Source organism: Colias croceus, chromosome 4, assembly GCF_905220415.1.
Source record: "Colias croceus chromosome 4, ilColCroc2.1".
NCBI lineage: Eukaryota > Metazoa > Arthropoda > Insecta > Lepidoptera > Pieridae > Colias > Colias croceus.
Window position 1 is genome coordinate 4,609,864 of NC_059540.1, and position 27,971 is coordinate 4,637,834.

Consider the following 27,971-nt stretch of genomic DNA (forward strand, 5'->3'; position numbering starts at 1 on the left):
ATTACTTTCTGACAGTGTACATGCTCCTCGCTGTATTTAATTTTTGTTTCACCCGTGTCAAAAGCCAGGAGGTAGACTAGTCTATCTAATACAGCTAGAACCTACATCAAAATAGGATGATGTCAATTCATTAGTAATGAAATATATGTAGATTGTATGTCTGTATTCGTATACCTACGTAGGTACCTATTTATAAAACGTCAGCGTATCCCGCGGCGCTTGTGATGAGAAATCATCGCGCAATCTTTCAAATATGTAGGTAGGTATGTTCTATCCACATTAATATTCCGTTGTATTGATGGTTATGAAAAGATTGTTTCATAAAAACCTAGTTGCCCTTCTAGGTCTTGTTCCTTATTGAACATGGAAATTGTAGGTTATTATTGCGAATTGCGATACATTGTACTTAGGTACCTAATCGGAATAGTGTGGGATGTTTAGCTATCTACCTAGCTGCCGTTCATTTACCATAGGTACCTAATTGATCAAAACAAGACAGGACTTGATGTTTAAGCATACGCAAATTTGTAGAGGCTCATAAACGACGATGACCTACCTAGTAGGTAACTAGGTAGATAGTAGATAATAGTAGGTAGGCAAAAAACTCCAGAGCCTCGGTCATCGCCACAGAGTGGCAAGCTTATCGGTCTTCTATCGGATACACTTTGGAGAGTGCGCTGCGGAACTGCACGATCTCGTTCCGTCATCCCCGTTCTTCCATCGATCGTCGAGGCGCACAGATTCTAGGCATCGCCATAATATGGTGGACGTTCCATGTAGGTAGGTACTAAGCGGTTCGATTACACATTTTTATCCGAACCGCGAGGGACTTGAACAATATGCTTCCTGAATCTGTGTTCCCCGACGAGTACCTAGGTACAATATGGAGGTCTTCAAGCGTAAAGAGAACAGTTAGGTACCTTCTAGGGAATCGCGTTCCATCTTAGACCACATCTCAGCTTAATATCAGGCGAGATTGTATGGTCAAGCGCAAGCTTCCCTATTCCCAAAAAAAAAAGAAAAAAAAGAGTAGGTAATTAAGAATATACCTAGGTACCTAGGTACTTGTTTTTAATATATCAAATAGGTAAAACGCTTTCTACACAGGGAATTTTTCAAATTGGCATAATCGAGCCATCTCCATCAATCTGATACAACAGACTATATACCTAGGTAGGTAAGATGTATGAATACGGTATTCGTTGACTATTAGGTTATTACTTACCACTAAGAATAGACGTTAGTAATTTATAACGCAATTCGGCAGCAAGACAAACCAAATTCATTGGAACATTGAACCTCGCTTAATAGCTTCACGCGTAATAAAAATAAACTAAAATTGATTTATCTAAGTCATTATAAGTAAGTGCTAAACCAGTTACAGCTCTCATAAATTTACTGTTTGGTATCAAAGATACGCCGCGCCGCTATCAGCGCTGTCGGCGCGACGCAAGCTGTGTATATTTATCTTGCTATATCTCTCCCTACATCACTGCAAACAGAATAAATAAATGTGTTCGCCGCGCCCGGATCCAAAGACCCTCACATCGCATCGCTAATCCAAAATGTCGGTTTATTTTTCTATGTGAGGCCACGATACAAAAAACAAAGCGGAGATCGAACGTGCCGCTCATTTAGAGAGAGATAGATGAACGCGGTAACCGGTCCGCAACAGGCGGAGCACAAATACATCCGCTTCTATTGGCTAGCCGTCAGCATTGCCCGCCGCCTGCGTCAAGCGGCCTATCTGATTCGACGCTTCGGTACCCCTCCCGCACCCCTCGAACCCCAAAACACCGACCTTTCACGACTGTCGCTCCGATTCGATACGACCGAAATGCCTTAGTTACTTCAAGCGCGCAGTGTAGTGTAGACGTTTTCGCTGTTATTTTCAGCAAATATCATAAAACTGGTTTCTGTTTGCCACGGACTTTACTTATGTTATCTATAGTGATTTTTGTGCCTGGACTTGAAGTTTTGTTGGATTGTCTATATTAATACAGGTATTGTGTTTTATAATATACAGAAAGTAGTACAATACAACATTAATAACAAAACACCCAGAGTTATTAATATTTCTTAGATAAATCTATCTTTAACGCGAGTAATTTATTGCCGGATGATCGAACGTAAAAGCGGTGTCCTCGTAATCAACGTAGGCCGGTCGGGTTGGCAACGCCGCGCGTAAATAATAGGGTAGGCGCTCGTCTTTCTCTCGCAGCTGGCGCAGCGCGGCAACGTCGCGCTATCTGGCGACCGTGCCTCCACCGCTTTGCGCCACGCCGCGACACCGTGGGGAATCGCCCGCCGTCTCAACCGAGACGCATTGAGCGTAATTTATATACCTACTACGTTGGAATGAACATTGTTGATAATATTGATGTTATAGCAAGTAATGTAGACAGAAGATATTATGATATTTCTTTGATATACATTAAAACACCGAAACTTAAAACCATTTACTAGTTAATATTGCCTTACCGGCTACTTAAACGAATAAGAAAATGTACTTTACAATAGAAACGACTCGTGGCCTATTTGATTAAGTTTTATCAAGCCTATGATTATTCCAAATGCTGAAAATTCAAGGCATAATGATGAAAATAAAACTTGTTTACAGATATCGAGCGGGTGTTTGTGAATGCGTAGCGCACTCTGTCGGGGATTGGCAGAGTGAGGTTGCGAGACGCGCGGGGAGAGGGGCTTCTTCCCCCTACTTCAGACTTCAGTTTCTACGGTGACTGTGTCGAGGGAGGACGTTTACGCTTTTTGCCGCGCTAAAGGATCGTTCGCGCGGCAACTTTGAATAGTGTCAGTGAACGAACGGAGGATTGTGATACAGAAATGTGTGCCGGATTGCAGTGAACCACTAATTGGATGCAGTGACTGGATCACTTATTGGATTGCAGTGTTTATTTGGATTGATATTTAACAACCTTCCAAACTGGGGATGCATAAGATGGAGCTAGGTGACAGCGTGTACGCCGCTGAGCGTATCATGAAGAAGAGAATTAGAAAGGTGAGCTTATTTCTTTTGCGAAAGCGAACGCAGCAATATATTGCGCGCTTACGACACACGTTTGCAGATCACATATCACACGCCCGGTGTATTTTTGTGTATTGTAAACTGCATGTTTCGCAATAAACAATCGCTTGCTTGGCTTGCATTGAAGACAACTCGCTTGAATAACTCTCGGTAGATAGGAATATGCAATGCTTCAATTTTAATGTAGATTATGTGTATTTAATCCGCGCATTGTGATCCCGTGTAGCAGCTGTTCAGAAATTATCGCAAGGGTTTTGGATTTCTTTTCATCCATGTTTCTTGTCCCTTGTTATTATTATCGGGGCTCCCCTCGTGGGCCAACTTAGGAAACTGAGGGATAGAACTTCAATGCGTCTTATGAATGGTGTTCCCTTCTTGAGATCGCATTTTATATTTTATAGTAAACAAGTTTGATGTATTCATTCCTGGTGTTATGAGTAACCTTGTGACTGTCCTGTAACCTGACACGCATGATAAAATAATTGAATTATTGGCAGTTTTGTCGCAATCGCTTCAACTTGTTGGTTTTATTCAGTTAAGTTATTAAGGCTGCATGAATTATTCGAAGTCGTCGGGCCTGCAATCGAGGTAAGTGATAAGACGTTAGCAATTAATAAAGTGGCTGAGTGGAGTAATAACATTGATATTGCATAGGAATGCATATTGCACAGCACGAGTGACACGACATACCGTAGACAAGTCTATGTACCTATCATATTATTAATAAGGATCTGCATTACCTTCACGATACTTCCTGTGGTTGATTTTATTATTTATTGTTGAAGGTACCGACAAAATATTGCAGTATATTTTAAAGATAATAGCCGAAAAACGGTGAATATGAACTCTTCTACGTAGAAAAAGTAGGTTATAAATATTTTAATTGTTGATACCTAGGTACCTATAATATTTATTATTTCATTTCATAAATTCATAAACTCATATTAAATGAGTTTAGTTTGTATCTTTACATCGGTTTTCTGACTTGCGATTTCTCAGAGAATTAAAATTATAATTTAAAATGATAAAAGGACTAGGTACAAAATTTAAAATGTTATTTACAGATGTACCTACCTGTTGCATAATATTCTTTTAGTAATGTACCTAATTAAAATAATTTTGAAACTCAGTTTATAATATTTAAGTATTTTGATTAAGAAGATGCCAATAATATTAATGTGTTTTGACTTGTGATAGGTACGCTAAAAAGCGTAAAAATACATATGATCTAGGCTAACTGAATTTGATAAGGTATTGTCCAATTGAAAAAAATGTCATGTATTTTTATATTATGTTAAGAGGTACATACAGACGAACATAAAAGCTCCTACTTTTTGGGGAAGACGGTAAAAAAATAGATTGTGAGTCACGAAAAGTAATTTACTGATTTGCCAATCTTTGGACTAACTGACAAAGTACCTACCTATGTTCATAAATCTTTACTGATATTACCTATAAAGCTGAAGTGTTAACTTTTGTTTGAACGCGCTAATGTCAGGAACTACGGCACAATATACAGATACATACAGTGGAAACTTCATACAAAATGTTCGAAATGGCTCCCCCCCCATCAAGCGTGTTTACAAGGGTATTGAGGGGGATCGATAGTAGCGGGTGACACATCCACAGATTTTGAATATAGTATGGAAAAAAGTTTAAAGTGATGTCAATTCACATTAAATAAATATCGATTGTTTCAGTTTGTAGCCATTTCAATATATTTGTAAATACCATATCTGACTACAAGTTAAAAAGAGACTATTTTTTAATTTCTATAGATATGGCAGTATGCGTTTTATATTATGTTGACATATTTTCTATCAAAATGATAGCTACAAATAGTACCTATTAGGAGTCCAGTCTGTTGAAAGATCGCATCTATTTTTTACGCAATCTAGAAGAGCACGAAAATATAAAAAAGGAAACCTTAAAAAATCTTGTTTAAATTTATGTGCATAATTACGTAAATATTAGGGAAGAAAAAGATAGATATTATAATTATTGTATTTTTATCGATACGTGGCGTCTCCACTTTGTCAAGCACTAAGCCTGTCAAACTATTTTCTTTTTCTTCCTAAAACAAAAAGGTAGAGGTTCTATGCTCGTATAATAATAATTTTAATTTATTTTTGCATATTTTGTGTTTTTTAATTTAATTTAATTTATCGTTTTAAAAATAATTTAGTAGGTATACCTACATACAAGTATTGTAAATTCTGGTTTAAAATAATTATTGAATATATGTATAATACAAATATCAAGCATTATAAACAATTTAGTACATTTTTAGCCTTCGGCGTCCATAACAAAACTAGATTTCGAAATATAGCACTGATAAAAACGTATTTACTTTTACAAGCTGTATTAATTCGGATTGTTTCTTCTAGTAAATTCATATTTAGGCTACACCATTTTTGTATTTTAACGGGTTTTAATCTCCAAATTACCACAAAATCAACTGTGAAAAAAACAAACAACAGAAACAAACAGAAAACAGAAATATACAGGCCGAATTGATAACCTTCTCCTTTATTTTTCAAGTCGGTTAAATATCAAAAAGTAACAGCCCTATAGCTATAATACGTCATAATTTCATGGGGGGGGGGGGGCTTAGTTTCCTAACTGTATGTACGTAGTATATACCTATCTGTCAACTGTGACTACGGTCAGTCTTATATCACCATGGCTGGTTATTGCGATCATAATATGAATTTGCCAGTCAGTTCAATTCACGGCGTAAACTGTCTGAAAATTTATATTTCAAATCGGACCGGGGCCGTATTATGACAAAGAGGTCATAATATTTGAAATCGGCCCTTGTTCCGATTTGAAAAATTCTTTCGGTGTTAGATTAGCCCATTTATCGAGGAAGGCTATAAGGCTATATTTATCATCACGCTAAGACCAACAGGAGCGGAGCAATGAGGCTAAAACCGCGGGGCACAGCTGCAAGTTTGTGTTTCTAGTAACTACCTAGGTAGTTATTTTGAAATCTGAGCTAACTGGATAGTTTACACTATTTCTTATAAAAAGGCGGAAATTAGTTTGTGAAATAGTTTACAGTGACTATAAACTATTATTAGATATTATTACCAAGCGTTAAGTTACATGTTCGTAATTCGTACCTAGTAGATAACATTTATAAATTTGTGCTGATAATGATTTAAGTAATACAAATGAATTGTGACTATTGACGTTATAATATATTATATTTTATTTTAAAGAAACAATGAATGAGGTTGGGTTTTCATCTTATGAGATGGTCATTAATAATAATATAATAGGATGAAGACTAACATTCGTGAATTTGTGAAAAGAAAACTGGTTGCTGGCAAAATGACTTAAATCCTTACAAGTACCTAGCTACCTACTTACCAAACATAAAAATTTCAAATTAATTTTCTTGTACTCAATAACAATTCACAAATTAGCTTCTTGTCTCGTTTTCTGAAAAAAACATCCTACACAGTGTTAAACCTAAACGTTACAATTTACAAGATGACTCATAAAATATAAATTCGTTTCATTGTATCGAATCTATGATTATATTTTAAACTAGCTGTTGCCCGCAGCATCGCCTGCGTGGAAAAGATAAATAAACATGATGCAAATTTTCATCCCCTATTTTATCCCCTTGGGGGTAGAATTGATCAAAATCCTTTCTTAGCCTCTGTCCTAACATCTACCTGCATGCCAAATTTCAACCCGATCCGTCCAGTGGTTTGGGCTGTGCGTAGATAGATCACTATATCAGTCACATTTGAGTTTTATATAGGTATGTATATAGACTAGCTTATAGTCCGCGACTTCGCCCGAAATTTCCAGAGCAAGAGAAGAAATTTCCTTCCCTTCAAGAGAAATTTCCATAGCAATAAGATATTTCTTAAATCAATAACTAGGTACCATAAAATAATATTTCAACCCGGTAAAAAGTAGCCTTTGACACTCGAAACTACTAACCTCCAGACAAATCATATTATATCTAGTAAAAACAATCCGTTGCGACAGACCCCACATGAAAGAAAGACAAACATGTTTTCGCATTTATAATATCAGTAAGGGATCTTTTACGTATTCACGACTAAACAAAAATACCGATTTAGACGTACCTAATTAGGAATGAAAACAGTCGAAAATCAACATTTCCCAAACTTTCCCCCGTGGTTTCAATATCACAGCTTTTATTAATAAAATGTATTTTCTCTTTTGCTATTTTCAGTTGAGCCTTTTCTGCTATGTTCGAAATTCAGCTTAGAAAGTGTCTGTGGCTTTGCTCATAATGGAATAAAAATAGCCTATGTGCTTTAACAGACTGTAATCCATCTCTTCCCCAATTTTAGTTCAGATCTGATAATTAAAACATATTTAAACATTCATTCAAACGTCATTCTTCGCACAAAGTATGTCAAATGTCAATATAATACAAGCTGGAGACCGCGGGTTGACTCACATCAGGCGAGATCGTGGTCAACCGCTTCCCTATCATACAATAAAAAAAAAATATTGCCCTAAATAATAAGCATTTCATTCAATATCTAAAGAATTTCCCTGAATGTTTGTTTATAAGTATCAGTTGTACTATATGAATACGGAGACAATACAGACATATGTTTTCGTTAAAAAGACTAATTGGCTCATTAGATATTCCTTACTACACTCGCTACTTAGCCGTACTATTTGCATTACTATGGTAATTATAACCTCACAAATGAAGTGATCGAAATTCTTGTTAGCCACATAATTAACTACATATTTTCTTTAGGAAACAGAGGTTGACTTTGAGTGATTAATAAACAGTTCCCTTATATGCATATGAGACTATGTATCTAGTATGGAATGCTACTTTGGATCTTAGATCGAGAGGAATATCCCAACTTAATGGCTATATCATAATTATTTGTCTTCACACTATCTACATTCCCACTGCTACAATCGTCTGTGAAGTAAACATCTTGAAGAAGCTGGCATGTAGAACAATATGTTCAGTGTATCAGTTCAATTTCAGTGGATGTCCCAACTCCCATAAAGCTAAGTAAGAACATTCGATAACATTAGTCAACTCGCCACCGTGAAACTGAATATCAGTAAGAAATTCAGTTACATTTTTTAAAATGATTTTATGAAATCAATCTGAAAATAATATAATCCAATTAGACCACCACGGGTCCTTCGGGCTTCGTGCCTCATTATTTATTTTATTACTCGCAGCCTAAAAGTTTACGAGACCTCGCTAGCGCCGTGTCTAATTTAGGAAACTACTTAATAGCAAAACATTTCTCCATCAACTAATATTCAACTTTACCCCAAAGTTCATAAATACTTTTATTGAATAAAGGCGGTTCACCTCGTTATCTACAGACACGACTCAACATAAATGATATGAGATTCAGTTGTAAATATGAGTTTTATTGCTCTGCTATAAAGCTTACATTTCAGTGAATGTGCCTTAAAGCTAAGTAACTCCTACAGAGCGCTGTGGCCCTGGTATCTTGTAGCAAACGCGCCAGTATACGGTTGAACACCGAGCGGACGTTGAAAGCGCATGCTCCCCGCCATTAACGCTAGCCAATCAGCGTTCAGCAGTTGTCGCGCCTGGTAAAAATATTTTAACACTGCACTGCAGTGTAGGCATGTATATTATTCTAAAGGGTTTATTGTTTTCTTGATTGTATTATAAAACAACACCATTACAGAGAAAAACACCACTTCTACTATCAGTTTTTAAAATTTCATTCATTGCGCATCGTGTCGTGTTGCACAAATACTTCGTTCAGTCTTTTACGAAATAATTCAGGCGACTTTGTATAGATGGCGCTATATTCAATTTACAAGAATTCCATTCTAGTTGAAATTTAGCTAAAATATATTGTGTAAAGTAACTATTCCAAGTGAAGATGTTGTTACTTATGATGTTAGCTATGTTGTCCTGCGAGGTTGCTGGTGTTTTACAACTACAAGTAACCCTGTATATGTTACATTTTTTAATTTAGTCGATGAAAAATGAAATCTTGGAAATTATCAATTACAATTGGAATAATTACCTACACCAAAACCCGCTCAATAATAACACATATCATTTAAATATAAAATAAGTTAACATTATATATAATTTGTTCCCTCATAGATCTTTCATAATTAAGGAACCATCATAAAAAAAACTAACGGTTTCTCAATAAAAAGCACCAGTGACGCGCGACGAGGACAGCAATTTGAAACGAATAGCTGCACTCGGGAGCAACACAAAGCAACCGAATTTTCTATAAATAATCGCCTGACAATGCTTCTCCGTAATTTTATCCATCCCGGTTTTAGAATGAAATAAAAAAGTGCAACCGGAACAGGACAGAGCAGGCATGGAGACGATCTTAGTTCTATTTTTATCGAGATACAAATTCTTGAAACGCACGCTAAATTCTTGAATTGACCCTAAGTTAATTCGTTCGCCGATTGATATGCACAGTTATGTCATCTACAATTTTAAAAACATCGTAATATTTCAGTTCAATATAATATTATTATATTATTACCTTACTTAATTATTCACCAAAATTTAGCATTCACAAATTTTCCCCGTTTTTGATAACAGTAGGTATCTGAGATACTACAAATTAAAAAATTGTGTCTCTGAACACTCCATACATTTTATAATTCTGAACGCGATCAATTATAACAGGGGTCTTATATACACTATGCGTAGGTACTCTCACCCTATGGAATATAAAAAAATGTTCTATGTGAACTGGTCCCCTATATTTAGAAAAGCATACTTAATCGCATACGTGTACGCTCGGAATATTAAAGTAGTGAATGGGGAAACGTCATATTGCAACCCCCACACTAATACAAAGCATTGTCTGTCACGCACACATGCGTGCGACATTCCGTTATAAGATAGCATGCACAGAACAACTAACTGGCGCAGAGGAAAATAAACTCAAAGTGGTCGATAAAAGATACATTATCGATTATAGGGATATTGCATTTGAAATGCGACACCTCTATCCGCGACATTGATCTCTGTTTTAATTTTCTTTATGAAACCGCAGTGCGGTGTCTACTTCAATCGACTGGCCAGATTTCGTTAACGGACCTTGTTTTACGTCATTCACCTCAAAAACATTTAAAATTAACTCGAATGATCAAATTCCATTGAATTCTTCAAAACCCATTATCTTATAAGGCATTTGTGACTTCGCGTAAAGATTAAACCAATACTTCTGAATTTTACGCGATTTCCTCTTATCCACCTCAACTAACGACTTATGATTACAAGAAAAGAAATGCATTTGTCCACCAACAATGAACACTTGAGTGGTTGGACATCAAAAGAGATAAAAAAGGGGCACCAGCCGTTCAGATCCGGCGTCATTATGCGCTCGCCGGCGGTCGTTATGCCCCACGCATTATTATGTAAATATATATAAAACGAAATGGTCGATGTTTTTGTGCGCCCTTATCTGATACAGATAAGAATTGTAATTAGTCCGAGATCCAGGATACGACGCCGCAGGTGACGCTTTCCCACGTTCTATTGTCTAATTGCATAATTTTGTTTAACACCCGGCCATATTTATCGCAAATCAATAAACCATTTACTTAGAGTAATTGTTTTTAATCTTAAGCTGTTCCGTTAATTGAATTACAAATTTGGTAAAACTTACGAGATTTATAACTAGCTTATCACGATATACTCCTGGCAGTAGCCATAATATATAAATACAAAATGAAAAATGTAGAGTACTATTTTCCTACGCAGATTTCAACGGTTGTAATAGAAGAGTATGTTTATGGCGGCAATAGTGGTGATCTTGAAGACCTAGTAGACCAATCATTACCTGTAGACCCACCTAGAGTCTAGACCTAGTAGATCAACCTAGTAGACAGGAATTTGGCCAATACTAAGCATACTAAATTTTGATTAAGTGCCATTCCATAACTATACCCAAATATTATTCTGCTCCTCACTCTTCGGGTCTTATTTTTTAATAAAAAGAACGAATAAACTTATCTGGATATTATATATCTATTGAATTGGTATATTATATCGTTACAGTCCGCTAAGGAAAAGTAATATCTCGCTGATGTTAGCACATTGTTTATTAGATTCAATAACAATGGAATGTAATCAGTGTTATGAAGGGTCGGGATAAGGGTCAGGTTATCTCTAAACATCCCCAGCCCTCGCGTCAAAACCACCCGCTCGCCATTATTATGTTTTTTTTCTTATCCGACTGCCGCAGGGTGTGATCCCCTTAATTGAGTTATTACAGTCATATTTATTTTACGATTACACTAAGCAGATAACATTAAATCATGCCTTTGTCCATTGCCTAGCCTATACTCTGTGCTAATTTAACGCATCTTAATTGCTACTTCAATATAGAATTTTTCACTTAGAGATAAAGTAGGGGGTTAACCATGATGTAGATCCTCCTGGATGCCCAAAAAGGGCTGAATTATTTCAATTATGGAAAAATGAAGCGCTAAACGATCTTTTTATGCACACTGGGATTAATACTGCTTGAAGACGTCGTGATAACCCTCTAGGTTCTTTAAACACTGCAGAAGTATGCACGCGTATATTTTGGAATACACCTTTTATGACTTGTATAATTATATTTGAAAACACACGTAAAGTTTTACGAGTATATTACCATGAGATTGTGTTTTGCTGACGAGTTCTGCGTATCTAGCAAAACCATAGAATAAGTGGTTCGTGACTCCGTTACCCGTGGTTACATTGTCTGCACAGATAGAAACAGCCTCAGGAGAAAACCTGGGTCCTTACAATGTAGCTGAAACAAGGTAAGGATAAGTCTTGACAAACAACGTGCACCATTACAAGTGTTTGCTCTCCGACTTAGCGAGAGGGTCGTATTCCCTTTGTATTCAGAAGACCCTTTTTACAATGCTCGCGTAAAGGTGCGTATAAATTAAGCGCGGCAGCCGCGCGAGCCAATGTTCGACCAGAGTTGACGATCATTTGCTGCGCGAGCCAATATGTAGATATATTTTAAGTTGAACGTAGTTGCCGCGCGCGGCAGGCGATCCATCACGAACATCTCTTCTGTAGGACGCCAAAAGTATAGTCATTTTCTTTTTCAAGTCAGGAATAGGTATATCTATTTTTTTACTGATTTCTACCCACGCATCATACCTTACCGATTTATTGTGGTATTGGGAGGAAATCTGTTCCACAAAAATTCATCAGCGCCATACAATTGTATTAGTAAACGGCATTTTTCGTTGTCTATTTTTACGTATACGCCGCGCGAGCCGAATCACCAAAATTACAAAACGTCCACACGGCGCGCGAGCGAACGACTGAAGCTCCTTTGATGCGGTCTCAAAAACCGACAGAGAGCGGATCGCCCCGCGGCACGTTCGAGCGCGGCAATGTTCGGGTCGCCGCGCGCGGCGATCCCGTCTACATAGTGCGCGGCCGCCGCGCGCGCCTATGTTCGATGGTTTGCCGCGCTTAATCTATACGCGGCTTAATTTGTTGAAATTCTCTAGCTCTAACGAAAGCTTTTAGGCCAATCATGTTATCCTACTAATGAGGAAACGTTTTTGGTTAAAGTACTTAGGTACACCGTACAAGTACCTACTCTCTTTCTGCTGTTTACTTTTTATAAAAACCCCTAAATCAAATACAGGGGAAAACGTTGGCATATAGGAAAAAAGATACATGCACCTATTTGTATTTGAAAATTCCTCCATAAAAATAAATAGTATAATACTACTACTTTGCAAAATTTATACGGGTAAATTTCTTAAACTTCAATAGTCAATACTGCCGAAACTTTCGTAGGTATACGAGTGTCGTCCCGAACAATAGTTCACACATTCGTAACTAGTAGGTACAGTAATTTCTTGATAGTCATTCGTGCCCTTTGATCCGAAAAACTATTTTTGAAGCGAATACGCGAATCTCAAGACGAATAGCGAGTGCACTGTTTTATAATTCGCACGAATGTGTTAACGCACCATAAAATTATTTATGTAGGTAGGATTATTGAAATATAACGTTCATTATCATCGCTTTTCAGTAAGAATGATAGATTTCATTCAAAATATATACGAGAAGGATGACGAAATAGCTTCACACTTTAGCATTTTTCTCTCTTTCGGGGCTTAGCAAGATTACGCTCGCTCGTTTGAAAACTCAGTTTGAAAGGGTTGCTTTAATAGGGTTAACTATTTGTTTAACATATTGGACATTACTGAGAGATCTAAAATATGTCTAGTTTAATTAATAAGTAATCTACCTAGTTGTTCTTGTAGTTGAACTTGGATTTCTAGGTATTGATTTCAGGATTCTTGCGTATTCTTATCATGGGTGCTTTGGTGCTTATTCACGTTTATTAAAATTCCACATATTGTGATTAACAAATTAAACTTCTCTGTGGTTTGTAGTGTGGCTTTGTCGTTTTTGTAGTTTTATATAAAGTCAAAGAAAATATGAGATAGGACGGGAAATTTTGGAAAGATCGTTGTATTTTTGTATCACTCTGGTTTAGAACTACTACGCATTATATTTATTTTATTACTTACTTTGGTAATTGGTATCCTAGACAATATTTTATTCCTATTTTATAAAATGATGCTTATCAGAATATTTTTTATTCCGTATCAAACGTGAAAATATTAATTTGTTGTTTAAAAGAAAATATATAAAATACTAGGTTTCCACCCGCGGCTTCTCCCGCGCAGTCAAAGAAAAACCCGCATAGTTCCCGTTCCCGTGGGATTTCCGGGATTGCGTCATTTTCCCGGGATAAAAAGTAGTCTATGTCCTTTCTCGGGTATCAAAATATCTCCATACCAAATTTCATGAAAATTGGTTCAATAGTTTAGGCGTGCGCGTGATTGAGTAACAGACAGACAGAGTTACTTTCGCATTTATAATATTAGTATGGATGATACATAAAGTAGTAAGTAGGTAACTATTATAATGCAATACATTTTGAAAGAAAACTATTTCAATCAGTTAAAAAGTGTCGCTACTTGCTGTCGCACAACGTCAAACGAACACGAACAAGAATCAACCGGTACTCGTTGCTAAGTGGAGAATCTACCGCATTATGTTCTATCCTTGTCTTTCGCAATAAAATCCCCATAAAGATCTCTTTATCTATCGTATAGCTGTGCTCTTTCTTCGTTATATTTTCTACCTTATCTAACATATACCCCCACTCTTCACACACCACTCCCCTTCCTTGTCTATCATATCGTTTTGTATCTTCGCACACTATATTCTCGCCTTGTCTTTCAAATAAATGCGTTTTCGCCTACTTTACCTACATAGCTCCTCTTCACTTCTGTACTCCTAGTAGATTTGTTACGAAAGAAACGCTGATTTTGTAATGCAATATTGGGAAAAATAATCTTATATTTTTATACTACACCAAGCTACAAATTCCAGTTATATCTAACATTTTCAACACCGGTATTGTTGTAAAGTGTCATTTGTATTCTTGATAATAATAATAATAAATGTAGGTATATAAAGCAAATATATAACCTAGGTACGTATTTATGACTTTGTCTATTCCATAAAATAATAATTATACTTTGCACGTACAACTGCGTGGAGGTCTCTTCGTGTACAGAATATTCATTCATAGCTTTATCTCTTAGGATTTTTATACTTATTGCGTTCTTATCATGCATTGTATTTAATATTTATCATTCTAAAAAATGTTACGGTATCATAGATTACTGAATAATCTTTAATGTCACTAGGAATTACTATGAGTACCTATATAATATATAAGTATATTTTAGTAGGAACACTTTATATTTAAAGTTTAGTGATAGTACCTAGAATGGCTTTTATCAGATGGATAAAAAAAGTTTTATCATAAATCTTAGCTCTACCTAGAGATAAAACGCAGCGTTATAAAATCATCGATAGAGAGATGGAATATTAATGGGGCATTATTACGTCGGCCGCCTCCGGCTTTAAACGTTTTAGTCCTCCACCCACCCTTTTACCTCCCTTTTGACGCCTCGCGAGGGCTGTCAGCTTCGAAATTAAATGGTAAAATTAAATTTTATTTGAATACTCAATACATACCCTCAGGATTTCTGAAATTGCCTTACTTACGGATATCGAAATGTTATTTCGTACATTATTTTTTATTCCATTTAAGCGCGCCTACGTGACACGTGGAAGCCATTATGATAACCTTATTCAATTATGATTTTAAGTTTCGTCTCTGTTTTTGTCACGTATTCCATTTACCGCAGATAAGAGTAAATGTAGTGGAATGGTTTATATTAAAAATGATATATAAGTTTGTTTAGATAATATTAATATAAATATTAAATATCCTAGATAGGTATATTATTAAATTAAAAAGAAAACTTCAATTCATAATGTAGTGTGGTGCGCTATTCATTCAACGTACAAGCAAAAAGAACAAGGCGATGATAAAATCTACATTTTAATTAAGCATGTGAAATGTGCTGCATACTCAATTAGTTTTGCGGAGCGCGATTCATGAAAGCAAATTGGTTTAGCTGAGAGCCGGGCAGCCAGCTGCATACAACGTGATCACATCGCATAATACGTTTATTCCCATTTCTCGTGTGATTAGTAAACTGTCGCGTGCTCATTATAACGGCGCGAATTATAATTACGAGCGAAATATAAGAGATATTGTTATTATTTTATCTTTTCACCTCTATTGATGAAAGGTGAATTATGTTACTGCTTGCTTTTTATATAATTTTATTCCGGTGTGTGTTCTCTATGCACAATGGAATAATATTAAAGAAACATATTTTCCAAAGACAATGACTGAATAAAATAGGCCGTTGACGATAGTGTATCGGCGAGAAACACTCAAATTATGCAGTCGTTGATAAAAACTCTTATCATAAATTGTTGTATTATCTTTAGCTTTACGTCGTATCGCATGCTTTGGATATCTCAATGTGCAATGTTTTACATACAATAAAGCTAACAGTTACAAATTACAAAGTCGTGAACGATAGCATACGTTAAGAATTAGCGCCTAACAAAGTAACATGCAATATGTTGGAAGGACATAAAAGGTTCGTTAATTGATAGTCGCAGTGTCGTCGCGTTGTCACGCTTTCGCCGCTCTAATCGCAGTCACGCACAAAGTGACTTGACCTGACTTCTCTCGATGTTCGACGCGGTTATGCCGTGCGTACTACGGGCATGTGACGTGTGAATTAGGTGACGATAGCGAAGCGATGGAATCTATTAATTAGTTTTAGTGTAAATTTAAATTAATGTAAAACCTAAGGAGGGATACGTAGATAACATTAAAAGAACATTTTAAAAAGCCCGTCGACTCAACGCATAATAATTCGAATATCGATCCGGCTTTCATATTGCAAAATACGATAACGTTGGAGTTAGGACTAGTTTCATATTTTACAGAAACATAAGTTCCGTCAAGTCCTCTAGATATTCACCGCATATGAAATTAAGTGAAACATGGTGAATTCTCCACGTGTTCAGTTCTAACTCAACTAAACAGTGTGAGATACAAGCGTACACTGAAAAAACGTGACGGCTATAAATAAACAAGTTGCTGCTATTTACAACCGAGTAACTTGCTTCGGAGGGAGCCTGCAAAGTTTGTTGCTAAAATTATACAAGTCAACTTTGTTAACGTATGTTGGTAATATAAACCCACTAAGCTGGTCAAAAATACGTATTTAAGGTTTGTTGCTTTTAACCTATTCACTCAGTAAACATAACTTACCTACTTACTATAGTGAATCGCGTTAATCTGTTAACAATACCCAACGTGCTCTGTTGTTTTTAGCAAAGTTGTTTCGTAAAACTAGCTAAGTAACACGATAATGTTAATCATATTTATTGGGTAGGGACAGCCAATCTACTTTGTTACTTCTACTCAATTGAAAATTTGTATACGTAGCCAAGTTACTGGGTACTGTCAATCGTGTTCATTGGTTAGCTATAACTAAATATACTCTGTTCTTTCTAGTCAATTAAGATTGGTATATTTAGCCAAGTTACTTTGTATTCTTAGGCGGGTTTATTAGGTAACCATAGCTAAAATACTTTGTTGCAAGTACTAATTCAAACGACACATATTAAGCTATATATTTTCAGTATAAGCTGACCTGTGAATGTTTGTAAAACCTATACAAGGTGTAACAGGAAGGGGATATACACATCCGAACAGGGCGTGATGCACTGATGAAACTGAACAACGTTTCCCAAGGAAAATGGGTCGAAAGATGAAAAAAAAATTAAACCTCTCCATTATTTTCATCTTTTGACCTTATGTTCTTTAGGAAAATTGTTCAGTTTCATCAGTAGGTACATCACGCCCTGCTTAGATGTGTAACCCCTTTCTGTTACACCCTGTATGCAATGTGAAGTCAGCTCATACTGAAAATATTTACCTAGTTCGATATGTTGTCATTTGTACCATTATTAGTGCAGGGGCAAAATTTTGGCATGTCGGGAAAAAAGCCAATGAAACGTTCATGTAGGAAAATAACACTCATTTTGCCGACACACCAAAAACTTATAAGAAACTGAAAGAAAATTATGCACATTAATGAAATTAGCTTTATTCAGTACACGATACAATCATTTCAAGTAACATACTACTTACACTTAGATACTACTACTTTTAAAAATAGTACACAATTCACAATGTCAAGAAACAATAACTATTTTGTGTTTTAATTTTCACAATAACAGGGTTACATATAAATCATGAGTAAACTTTTAAGGAATGACTCACACTACGAACCTGAACAACTTTAATTAGGTCTATACCTAATCCAACGCCAAATCCAACATCGTAAAAGAAATATCAGCTGTTTCATATACAAAAGTGGAATTATCTACTCTGCCAAAATCTACGGAACAGCTGATTTTGTTTCGCGATGTTGGAGTTTGTTCTATAATGAAAGTGGTTTAGGTTTGTTAACATAAAAACAAACAACGATTATGGTAATGCAAGGAAGTTACTACATCTAAATATTGTACTTATATGTATTTGATAAGTCAAAAGTTTAGGCAAAAACTATAGAATAAGTTAGGAGAATAAGTAATCTTTTTGATCTATAATTTTATTACAACCCAACAAGTAAAACCGTTATTTTAAACATTTGAATTTATTCTCATTGAAACATAATTCACATTCGTCGTCGGGAAAATGATCATAAATGCTAAAACTTAAACATTTTTTGCACCAAAAAAAATTAAAGTACAATAAGCTCTTTACATATTATATGGGAACTATATCCTACCTAATGTAATTTACTAAAGTTATACTTAGGTATTTAATAAAGTAATAAGTATATGACAATATCTTGCTTGATCAGAAGTAACTTACTAATTCAAATATTTTTGGCTTGATTGTGGGGAAGCTTTCAGTGATATAATATTGTCCTTTGGTTTTCACAATCTTTTTCTAGCTGTAAAAAATAAAAAAAAACCTGAGTAAATTTTATACAAAAGTAATTAAACTAAAGCAGACAAAAAATTCCAAAAAAATTGAACTCACCAGAAGATATCCTTTGGGTTTTTTAAGAGCCGCATATTCATTGTATTGAGGTATTGGAGCTATAGTTAACTATTTTGCAGCAATTAGCTTCGTCCCTGTAGAGTCTTGCCACTTTAGTTCTACGGCTGTCCATGGCTGTTTTTGAGCCCTAATAGTTTGTCTTCTGCATCTTGCTCTTCTATAATAGTTTGATTAAAATTCAAAATGATGATGAAAAGTTTTTAATGTAAATTTGAATCTGCCTTGTAGGTGCTGAGGCGGCGCTTCAACAGACACGTTCGTCACTCGACTATGATTTGATAGAAATGGCTGACTTTGCGGGCTACGCAGCCAATTCCTTGTTTCATTTTTATCAAGTTACTCGGTCAAAAATAGTATTCGCTCCATTGTTAATTACCGAGCTGTGCTTATCTCCCAATAGATAAGTTACTTGTTTGTTTTTAAGTAAGAAACACGGTAATATGCATCATAGAAAGTTATTTAATTTTAGCCAAATAATATTATGTCTAAATTTAAATGATTTACTTGTCATTCAATCATTATGTAAGCTTGTTTATTTTTTAACCGAACTCTGTGTAAATAGTAGCCAACTATGGTTAAGTCTAAAATTAAATAACTTGCTTATCATTAAATAATAACGTAAGCTTGTCTATTTTGAACCTAATTCGGTAAAGGTAATATTGACCGAGTCGGTAATTTTGAAATAAATAAGTACTTTTTTAATAATAGCCAAGAATATTTAGCAATACTTGCTTGTATAATACTAGCAAAGCTTTAATGCATATTTTAAATATGTCTTAATTGAATGCAGCAGAATAATTTTTAACCGAGCTAAATTGGTACTTTGCTAAAGAAAATTTTTCTCAGTGTAAAGCAATTTGCGAGCGGTGTTTAAACGTCTGATCGGTCCCCAGGCTCGGCAGCGGCCAGGCCATTAATCCTGCCCCCGTCCCCCGGTCGCCGCCCCCGCCCCGCCAGAGTAAGAGGCCGGAGTGCCTTTTATCCGCAATTCTTTTGTAATATCCGCAGTACGATTGAAGGAAGTGCGAATTTTTTATTTTGATTAAGGTTTTGTGGAATTAAAAGACTCACCATAACAATTTAAGACATTGGGTATAGGCTCTGCGGGTTAAGTTGCTGTTTCAGAAAAAGTACTTTACCTCCTCCTCCTATTAGGTATCTATTAGACGTTACCATTGATACCAAAAACATCACACTATTTTGTATTTCAATTGTTCATTTTCCATTAGTCGATACCTATTCCATTCACGAAGTGTTAAATAAAGCTGCCTCGCATTGCTTATTCCCTGGTCATAAATCTGACACTACGTTATCCCTATCGCACGGACAAAGGGAGAGTGCCGACACAAATTATCTTTGGTTCAGACGAGACGAGGCTCTGGGGTGACAAATGGCTCAAATTGCAACTATAAACTTGAGGTATTGTCCAATTAATACGGATCTACAGGTTGTGTAAATTACAGCCAATGCAGATATTATGATGCAATGTAAACCTTCATTTCTAGTAAAGGTTTTCATTTTTAGTTCGGGACGTTCAACTAAATTACTTCCAAATTTGTGTTTGATTACACAGGAGTAGATAATTTAGAATTATGAAAAAAAACCTTTAAAAGAGCCCATCGAACTACTTACCGCGCTTAAATAAGTACCTATTCGAATCTTGGCTATAAATAACAAGTAGATAATAGGTAGGTACATATAATATAATAAACCATCAGAAATAGTTTCATTTTAACACAACCACCAAATAACGTATCATTCTGACAACACACATGCAAGATTACATCCTCAGATTATAAAACAAAAGCAGTGTAAATTGACACTAAAAAACCGTTTACGTATAACCAAAGACTAGGTGTAGGTAGGTAGTCGGAAATCGAAATTGTCCCTCGATAGCTGGCAGCGCGCCAACGCTCGCGTCTCTTTGATTAGCCGCTCCGCTTCGACGGAGTGTGATTGCGAAAAATAATTGGTCTTCATGAAAGGTACACCAGTTACCACCACCTTAATGAATCAGTTTTGATGAGCCACGTGTTTTGGAAATGACAAATTAATGAATAATCAATAAATGTATGTCTTTTAGTTAAGAAATGTAAAGCTATTAACGCAAGTTTTACGCTAGAAAAGTTACGGCCGTTTCGTAATGTATTTTGATCTAATAACCAGAATTGAAATGCGTAGTTAAATGTTGTAAATGTCTTCTCTCAACAGTAAAGAAATGCGCGATTCTATAAAATACGATAACATGTTGCTATTAAACTACATAGAATTGGTAAAAAAATTCCTAATCGTAACATCAAAATCACTTCAAACTATAATCAATTTAGTTCCCTTTAAATAATACGTGATTTTCCCGTTGAATACTCCATAAAAATAAACAATAAGCTAACTAAATTAAAAACGCAAAAATCGATGGCACCTAGGCGCTAAACTATAGCTATAGCAATAAAAAAAACAGGTGTACGATAATGTTCATAATTTATAAAATCATCTAATAGAGTAATTAATAACGTAAAACCAGTAGCGGAGGCAATTAAATTATCGGCGTAATAAAACGGAGCGAGCATAATTAATGACTCGAGTGTTCCTACGCGTTCGTATATTTTTATTTTTAGCTCCAAACACGTGGCTGGTCTTTTAATTTAATGGGAAAATGTTTAGATCATTTCGCTTGGAAGCTTATTTGATCGATCTTACCACTTATTGAAATATGTATAAACTAAAATATAATTGCCGCGACGGTGCCTTCTTTATGAGATTCTCATTATCTGAGAAATATGAAAATGATCAAAAACAATCGTGTCAATTTATTCCATAGCTATATTACGAAAAATAATAGATTATATTCCGAAAAAGAATTATTATCAAAATAAATAAACATTCCATGTCTAACAAATATTAAGTCTCAAATTATTATAAACGCGTTATACCAGTAATGCCATTTTTACATTCATATTATTTTAGGTACAAATTTAATTACTCCCTGAACGACCACATATAAAAACTCGGCAATTAAAAACTGGACCATAAACGAATCAAAACGAACATGTTTTTATGTACTCCGTAGGCAGATAGCACCCGTAATCCAAAAACTTGTCATAAATTAACGTTTAGTTGAGTAGATGTTGCGATAAATAAAATAAATCTATTTTAACTTCCTAGCTCTAACACCTGCATATATTTCTACTAAAAGTTATCATAGGTAATTGGTTCATCGAACCAATAAAAGTATTCAACTTTCATAGCATTCAAAATAACCAAAAAGTTAAAACACAAATAAATATAACGCCAATCAATTTGTTTCTATCTTTGATCTTTTCCTTGATCGGCATGAAGAAATGTTCATAACACGCATATTTTTCATTTTTGTCGAAGTTACCTACAGTTTCACAGAAAGTCGGTGAAGTTATCTTTTCTTATTGTTAACCTACGTTATTTTAAGAAACCCCTATGATAATATCGATGATTAGTATTCATCACACCATCGCTTAAGGGGTAAAATAAATACCAATACTGAATTATGACCTTAAATTGATATTCATGCGGGTCGCCTTTGATAAGCTATTTAAATGAGAACAATTGAAATTTGTTTCTTCGTCTGGGAATGTATTTTTAATATTCCTTCATGTGCGAAAAGTATTTTTTCCAAAGTCATAACAATTCGTTAACCCTTGCTTTCGCGAATATCTCCAACTTTGGAACCACTTTTCTGTCTTTTACGTCTTTCTCGATTTATGTTTTTCGAATTGTATATAGGTATATGAACTTGTAGACGTCTGTACATTCGCAATAGCTCTCAGAATATTACAGCTCACGCGCCTACAGAAGCTCATAAACTTCAAATCAAGTCGTTATGAATAAGATCTGAACCAACACAAATTCTGAAAAGTGCAATTAAAGCGTAGGCTGTAGGTATTCTACATTTGTTATCTAGACTGTAACAGTAATTCTGATATATTTGTACAGCCTCGTAAGATTTGAAAGATTGATGAACCATGTAGGGACGCCGAAATATATAAATATTCGTTGATATGTAGGTGTTGTTTGATAGAATCAGTTTCATAATAATCAGTCGTTGCGAAAAATATCAAATGTAAATCTACAACCGTGTTTGATAATAATACCTAATTAATAGATGAAATAACTAGGCAAGTCCCATAATGAGTTTGTGGGAAAGCAATTGGACATTATGGGAAAAACGGATGTAGATTGAAAGACGCGTTGAAGTAAAACCTGAACTCGTTTCGAGCTTCAGATAATAATTTGGGTCTGACTTACCTACTGTACAAATAAACCCTAAAAAGGTTTTTAAAGCTCTAGATAGATATATTTAGCTAATAAAGCGTTTCACCAAATCTACAAAGATAACTGGGTTCAAACCTGTATTGCAGTCATAATCTCATATTTCTCTGACAAAATAAACCTTTTAAATATCACGTTCAAGCCTGAGAGAAATCTCGGAAACTTACAGCCATAATTAAACTAATTGCCACAGAGCTATTCACAATAGATACGTTAATTATGGTTAAGAATTAATTAGACAAGCTCCGATCGGCTCTAATTGGCGTCTATGTTCCAAAGACGTGGTCCGCCCATGGCACGATTACTACCATCGACTCTGCCACTTTTTGTGCAGCGTGCACATGTTGGAAAGTCGACTCTATTGTAGCGCAATAAGGGTGATATTGTGGGCACGTGTATTGTGGTGAGTCGGGCACGAGTACGCGGGGGTGGAGGGAGACGAAGCGGGGGCGGGGCTGCTCTCCCTTCGCCCCGCCCGTCGTCCAATCACCGCTCGACAAACGACGCACTCACTTTGTTGACACGTCCCAACTAGTCCTTTTTATTTTTTGGTGTGCATCGTTTTTGTAGCATTTTCGAGTTGATGATGGTCTAAATGAGTTTAAGTTTAACTTAGTGTGGGGTATAGTGATATTGCTTTTGGTTATTTATCAATTTTGATTAAGTTTTTAGATGTTTTTGATGAACTTTGATTTAAAAAAATGGGTGTTAGTATTTAAGTAGGTACGTTTCGTTTATCATTCTGTAACCATGATTTTATCCAATGTGGTATTGATTTCAAATGTGTGTCCATTATTACGTTTCTTAAAGGGTATATTTATTATTTTACCTATTGTATGGTTCTCCAAAATAATGGATGAATTCACGTTAGTTTTCAAGAACCTTAGATACGTCTGATTCTAATATCAGTTCAAATTAATTAACTGTCGAAGAATAATCAATACTTGAAAACTCTTAGTACCGTCGAAGCTAGTAAACGTCATTACAAAGTCACTTCGCTCAGTTGTGCGCCGACTCACCCTTCGTGCGCGAAACCAATAAGACGCGAGGGTTTGAAAGTTTAGTCGGGTTGAGGAACGCCCTATGTGTTTTTGTGGGTAACCAAAAATGGGCCTTAAAGCTATCCGGAAATAGTCGACAATAGAACAAGGTCCGCTTGTGCGGGTAAAGTGAAAGGCCGGTGATAAATATGCAGGAGATTGGGCTTTGCGTGGTTTAATGAAGTCGCCACAGGTGTTCTACACGGTCACTGGAGACTCGCAGCTTAGCTTTGATTAGTATTGCCGTAATCACAATTTTACGGTGCTCATATTGCAATTTTGGCTTTTTATGGATCGAAATTATAATTTGGGTTTTGGGTTTTTAATTAAATTTTGAATAGGTACGTTGATAGGGCTACCTTACCTATGTTGCGTTGGGGCTCTACCTTGTACCTATAAATCGGGATGTAGTTTCAGAAATAAATTCTTTCTTACACTTAAATAAACAAAAAATTGTATTAATTTAATAAAGTTAACCAACTAGAAGGAATGTGCCGAATCAGGTGTTCAGTTTATAGAATCCTAATCAGATATTCCTTCGAGATCAAGCCTATAGTTAGTATTTGGACATTAGATATCTATTATTTTTACCATTCATAGTTGAATATGCATGTTTGTGTATGTATTGCATGTGGCTTGTATAACGGCATGTATTTGACAGCAACGGTATGTTTTGGGTTTGATCCCGGGGGAGATACCGCGACAGCTGTAGGGAGCAGGTGCGCCGAATTACACTCGCAAACCGGCGCCCTGCCGACCTGCTTACCTTACTTAGGTATATTATTACTAAAAAAAACACCTCATAACATTTATTAACAATATTAACATCGTTCAAATATAATGTTCATATGAAAAAAGCTAAATTCAAATATATTTTGAGCCAATTAGGACTCGCAAAAGTCAAAAACTTTCTATGTGTGGGTAAAATTATGTCGAAACCCGTTCACGTAGTGAGAATCGCAAATTAATCTGCAAGGCTGTGTGTGTTCCACCCTCCTGCCGCTCGGCACGCCATCGGTCAGTCACGCCACGCCAGCCTGCCGTAGCACTCGTTTGTAAGTCGATATGAACCCACGAATAACCTCGTTTCTTTCTCTTTTCAGAACAAAGTCGAATACTACGTGAAATGGAAAGGCTGGAAGCCGAAACACAACACTTGGGAACCAGAGGAGAACATTCTCGATCCGAGGCTCATTCAGAGCTTCGAGCGAGGCGAAGAGTTGAGACGGCAGGGCCGCAAGCGGGAACGAGAGCATTCGCCGGTGGAACGGGCGCGCAGCGGCTCGGAGGAGCGCCACCCGCCGCCCGGCAAACGCAAAGCTGAAGTATTGTCTAAGGAGTCGGGCAAGATTGGAGTTACAATCACCATGAGCCCTCCGGCAAAGAAGCACGACACTCCAAAGGTGAACGGGGGCAGGACTCACGCGCAACCTCCGCCGCCAGCCGCGCCGCCCGGCGGAGCCCCCGCCCCCGCCTCCCCCGCTGCGGAAGCGGCTGCGCCCAGAACGGGGCCCAGAAGGGCGCCGCATTCCCCTGAAGAAGCCGACGCGCACACTCCCCCTGAACGAGAAAGACGCACGGATACCCAGCCGACGGCGACAGCCCCCGCGGAACCGAAAGGCGCTCGACCGCCGCCTCCCACGCCGCAGCAGGAGGACGAAGACTCTTGGGGCGAAGCGCCGCTCGCCCAACCCGCCCCTCCTCCTCCTCCGCCGCCTCCCAAGCGTGGAGCCGCGTACTGGTCGGCGCGGTCGCCCGTGGCGGACCAGATCTTCATCACGGACGTGACGGTGAACCTACAAACAGTGACCATCCGGGAGTGCCGAACACAGGACGGCTTCTTCAGAGCGCGCGAGAACCGGCCGCTCGACGTCACGTAAACCCTGGTGACCGTTGCGTACAAATTGTGTCTAAGACGATGTACAGACTTAGGTAGCTAGTATTTATTTAGTCCCTATTAGACCGCGGTAGCGTCGACTCAAATGAACCTCGAAGATTGAATGTGATGTGTCGAAAGTTCATAATATTCGGATATAAGTTGGTGAGGTACGTGGAAAGTGATAAATTATCAGTTTTATAAAGCTCGTGTGAAACTTGTTATTTATTAGACATTTGCATAATAAATTGCGTTATTTGAATTACTGGTTACACTGCTGGTCATTCCTAAAAACTAAGTTTTTTTTCGTACTTTGGGTCCATCCCATGAATAGTGCAATGATAAAATTCTTTTGTGCTGATTGACGGAAGAATGAATGTAGTACCTCACTTTTTGACCACCTTTTGTATATAGAATAAATGAACTATTGTCAATTGTTAAAAATAGATTGTCTATTATTTGTTGAATTATTATTAACGATAATAAGATTCGACTGGTGTACGTACCTGTCAATGAGCTAGCGATAATATTAGCGTGTTTATAATTTTATACTTCACAAATACGGCTGTTATGTGACATCCTAATGAATCTATCTAGAATTATCTACATTAATTATTTATCGAGAATTATTCGTTAACAAAAATTAAGGTTCAATAATATGCAATAGCTTAGTTTAAATTGTTCATGCGTTCGTTTTCATGTATTTATTATCTTAAACTATTTATGGTATTCGAGGAGTGTAGGAACAAATCTCTTTTATAGTCTGTGGTGTATCCACATGTTTACTCTTTATTGGTTAAACTTTTTGTAAATAGTTATGTTCGAAATAATATTATCTGATGAATTCGTTTTAATGAGTTTAAACTTTTGTTATTGTTATATATTTATGTTTTCCTTGTCTAATTTGCATTTCCTTTGTCGATTGTCTTTTAAGCAATGATGAAAAAACTACTATGAAAAAGTCAACGAATTTAAAACCTCAGATTTATTAAGCCTAAATATAAAACATATGAAATATAATTATTATGCTAGCCGAACTGTATTAGAACGCTAATTTTTGTGTTCCTTATATTGTTATACCTATTTTTTGTTCCTTTTATAATGATTAAGTGATATAAGTTCGTAATTCATTATATTGTACATGTAGTGCGGTGCTTGGAGGTTTTTAAATTTCAATGATAAAATATTGTATAATATATAGTATTTCAATTTTTCAAAAACACGAAATGTCGTCACTAAATATTTAAGTATAAGGTGGTATAAGTTAACTGAAAGCAATTTAAACGACTATCTTTGTGTATGAAATTGGCATACTATGTGTAGAAGGTATTTTTATTTAATTGTAATGCATTTTAACTGTGACGATATTTGTATATAGTGTACATATTGTAATATTGTTTTAAAAGAGCACTTGTTTTATATTGTGATAGTTCTCACATACTGTAGTCTGTAAATAAATGAGAATGAATTAGATATTTTTGTTTCATTTCCCATTTTACATTATATGGTAGGTAACAAACTTGTTAAAGAATACAAGTTCAAAAGTAGGAAAGTATTGTTTTTTTGATAGGGGAGGAGAACAAATGAGTTTTATGAATAATACCTAACTAGAAGGTACGGCTATTCATAACTACAGAATTGAGAAGGTAGAATCACACCATATTATACAAAAAAGGATTGTTATATCTACATGGGCAATTTTTAATCATCAAATGTAGAAATTCTGAACACAATGGGTTAAGGTTAAAAGAATTTAAGATGAATATGAGCTAATTTTAGAATAAAAAAAATTAAGAAAATTGTTTGAGGAGTCCCACTATAAATTAATTTTTCGTGTTTTTTTTTTTTTTGTTTTTCATGGGACTCGTGAGTTTCATTTTCATTCGATTAAAAAAACGATTCGTTACGACTTTATTTTTCCATTTGCTTCGCGACCCATTTCCCACAGGTTTTTATACACTGTTATTATTTTTTTCTTTACAAAGAATTAGATTCCTAATGCAGTCTGAAACAAAATCAAGCAACCAAAAATCACTTTTGTGCTGATTGACGTCCGTCCGTCCGTAATCCGTATATAGAGTCAGATGTAAAGTTTTGTAACCTTTATACGTATAAGCCTTACAAGAGAACATGAAAATTCATAAATGATGGAGATT

General features: G+C 36.0%; 1 protein-coding gene and 1 long non-coding RNA gene across 2 annotated transcripts; one reads left to right on the plus strand and one right to left on the minus strand.

Moving 5' to 3' along the window:
* The first annotated feature begins 1,862 nt into the window (after positions 1-1,862).
* On the plus strand, positions 1,863-27,288 carry LOC123691221 (polycomb group protein Pc). The gene is made up of 3 exons (XM_045635515.1): positions 1,863-2,003; positions 2,621-3,019; positions 25,043-27,288. The coding sequence occupies exons 2-3, from the start codon at positions 2,951-2,953 to the stop codon at positions 25,817-25,819; spliced, it is 846 nt and encodes a 281-aa protein (XP_045491471.1). The 5' UTR covers positions 1,863-2,003; positions 2,621-2,950; the 3' UTR covers positions 25,820-27,288.
* Positions 17,617-18,962, minus strand: LOC123691222. Its single transcript, XR_006751367.1, has 2 exons — positions 18,577-18,962; positions 17,617-18,487 (listed from the first exon to the last, which is right to left on the minus strand). It is a non-coding gene; the product is annotated as an uncharacterized LOC123691222 (long non-coding RNA).
* Positions 27,289-27,971: the final 683 nt, after the last annotated feature.

Coding starts and splice junctions, on each gene's coding strand:
- LOC123691221 (XM_045635515.1), top strand. CDS start 2,951: ATGCATAAGATGGAGCTAGGTGACAGCGTGTACGCCGCTGAGCGTATC. Junction 3,020..25,042: donor TGAAGAAGAGAATTAGAAAG/GTGAGCTTATTT, acceptor TTCTCTTTTCAG/AACAAAGTCGAATACTACGT.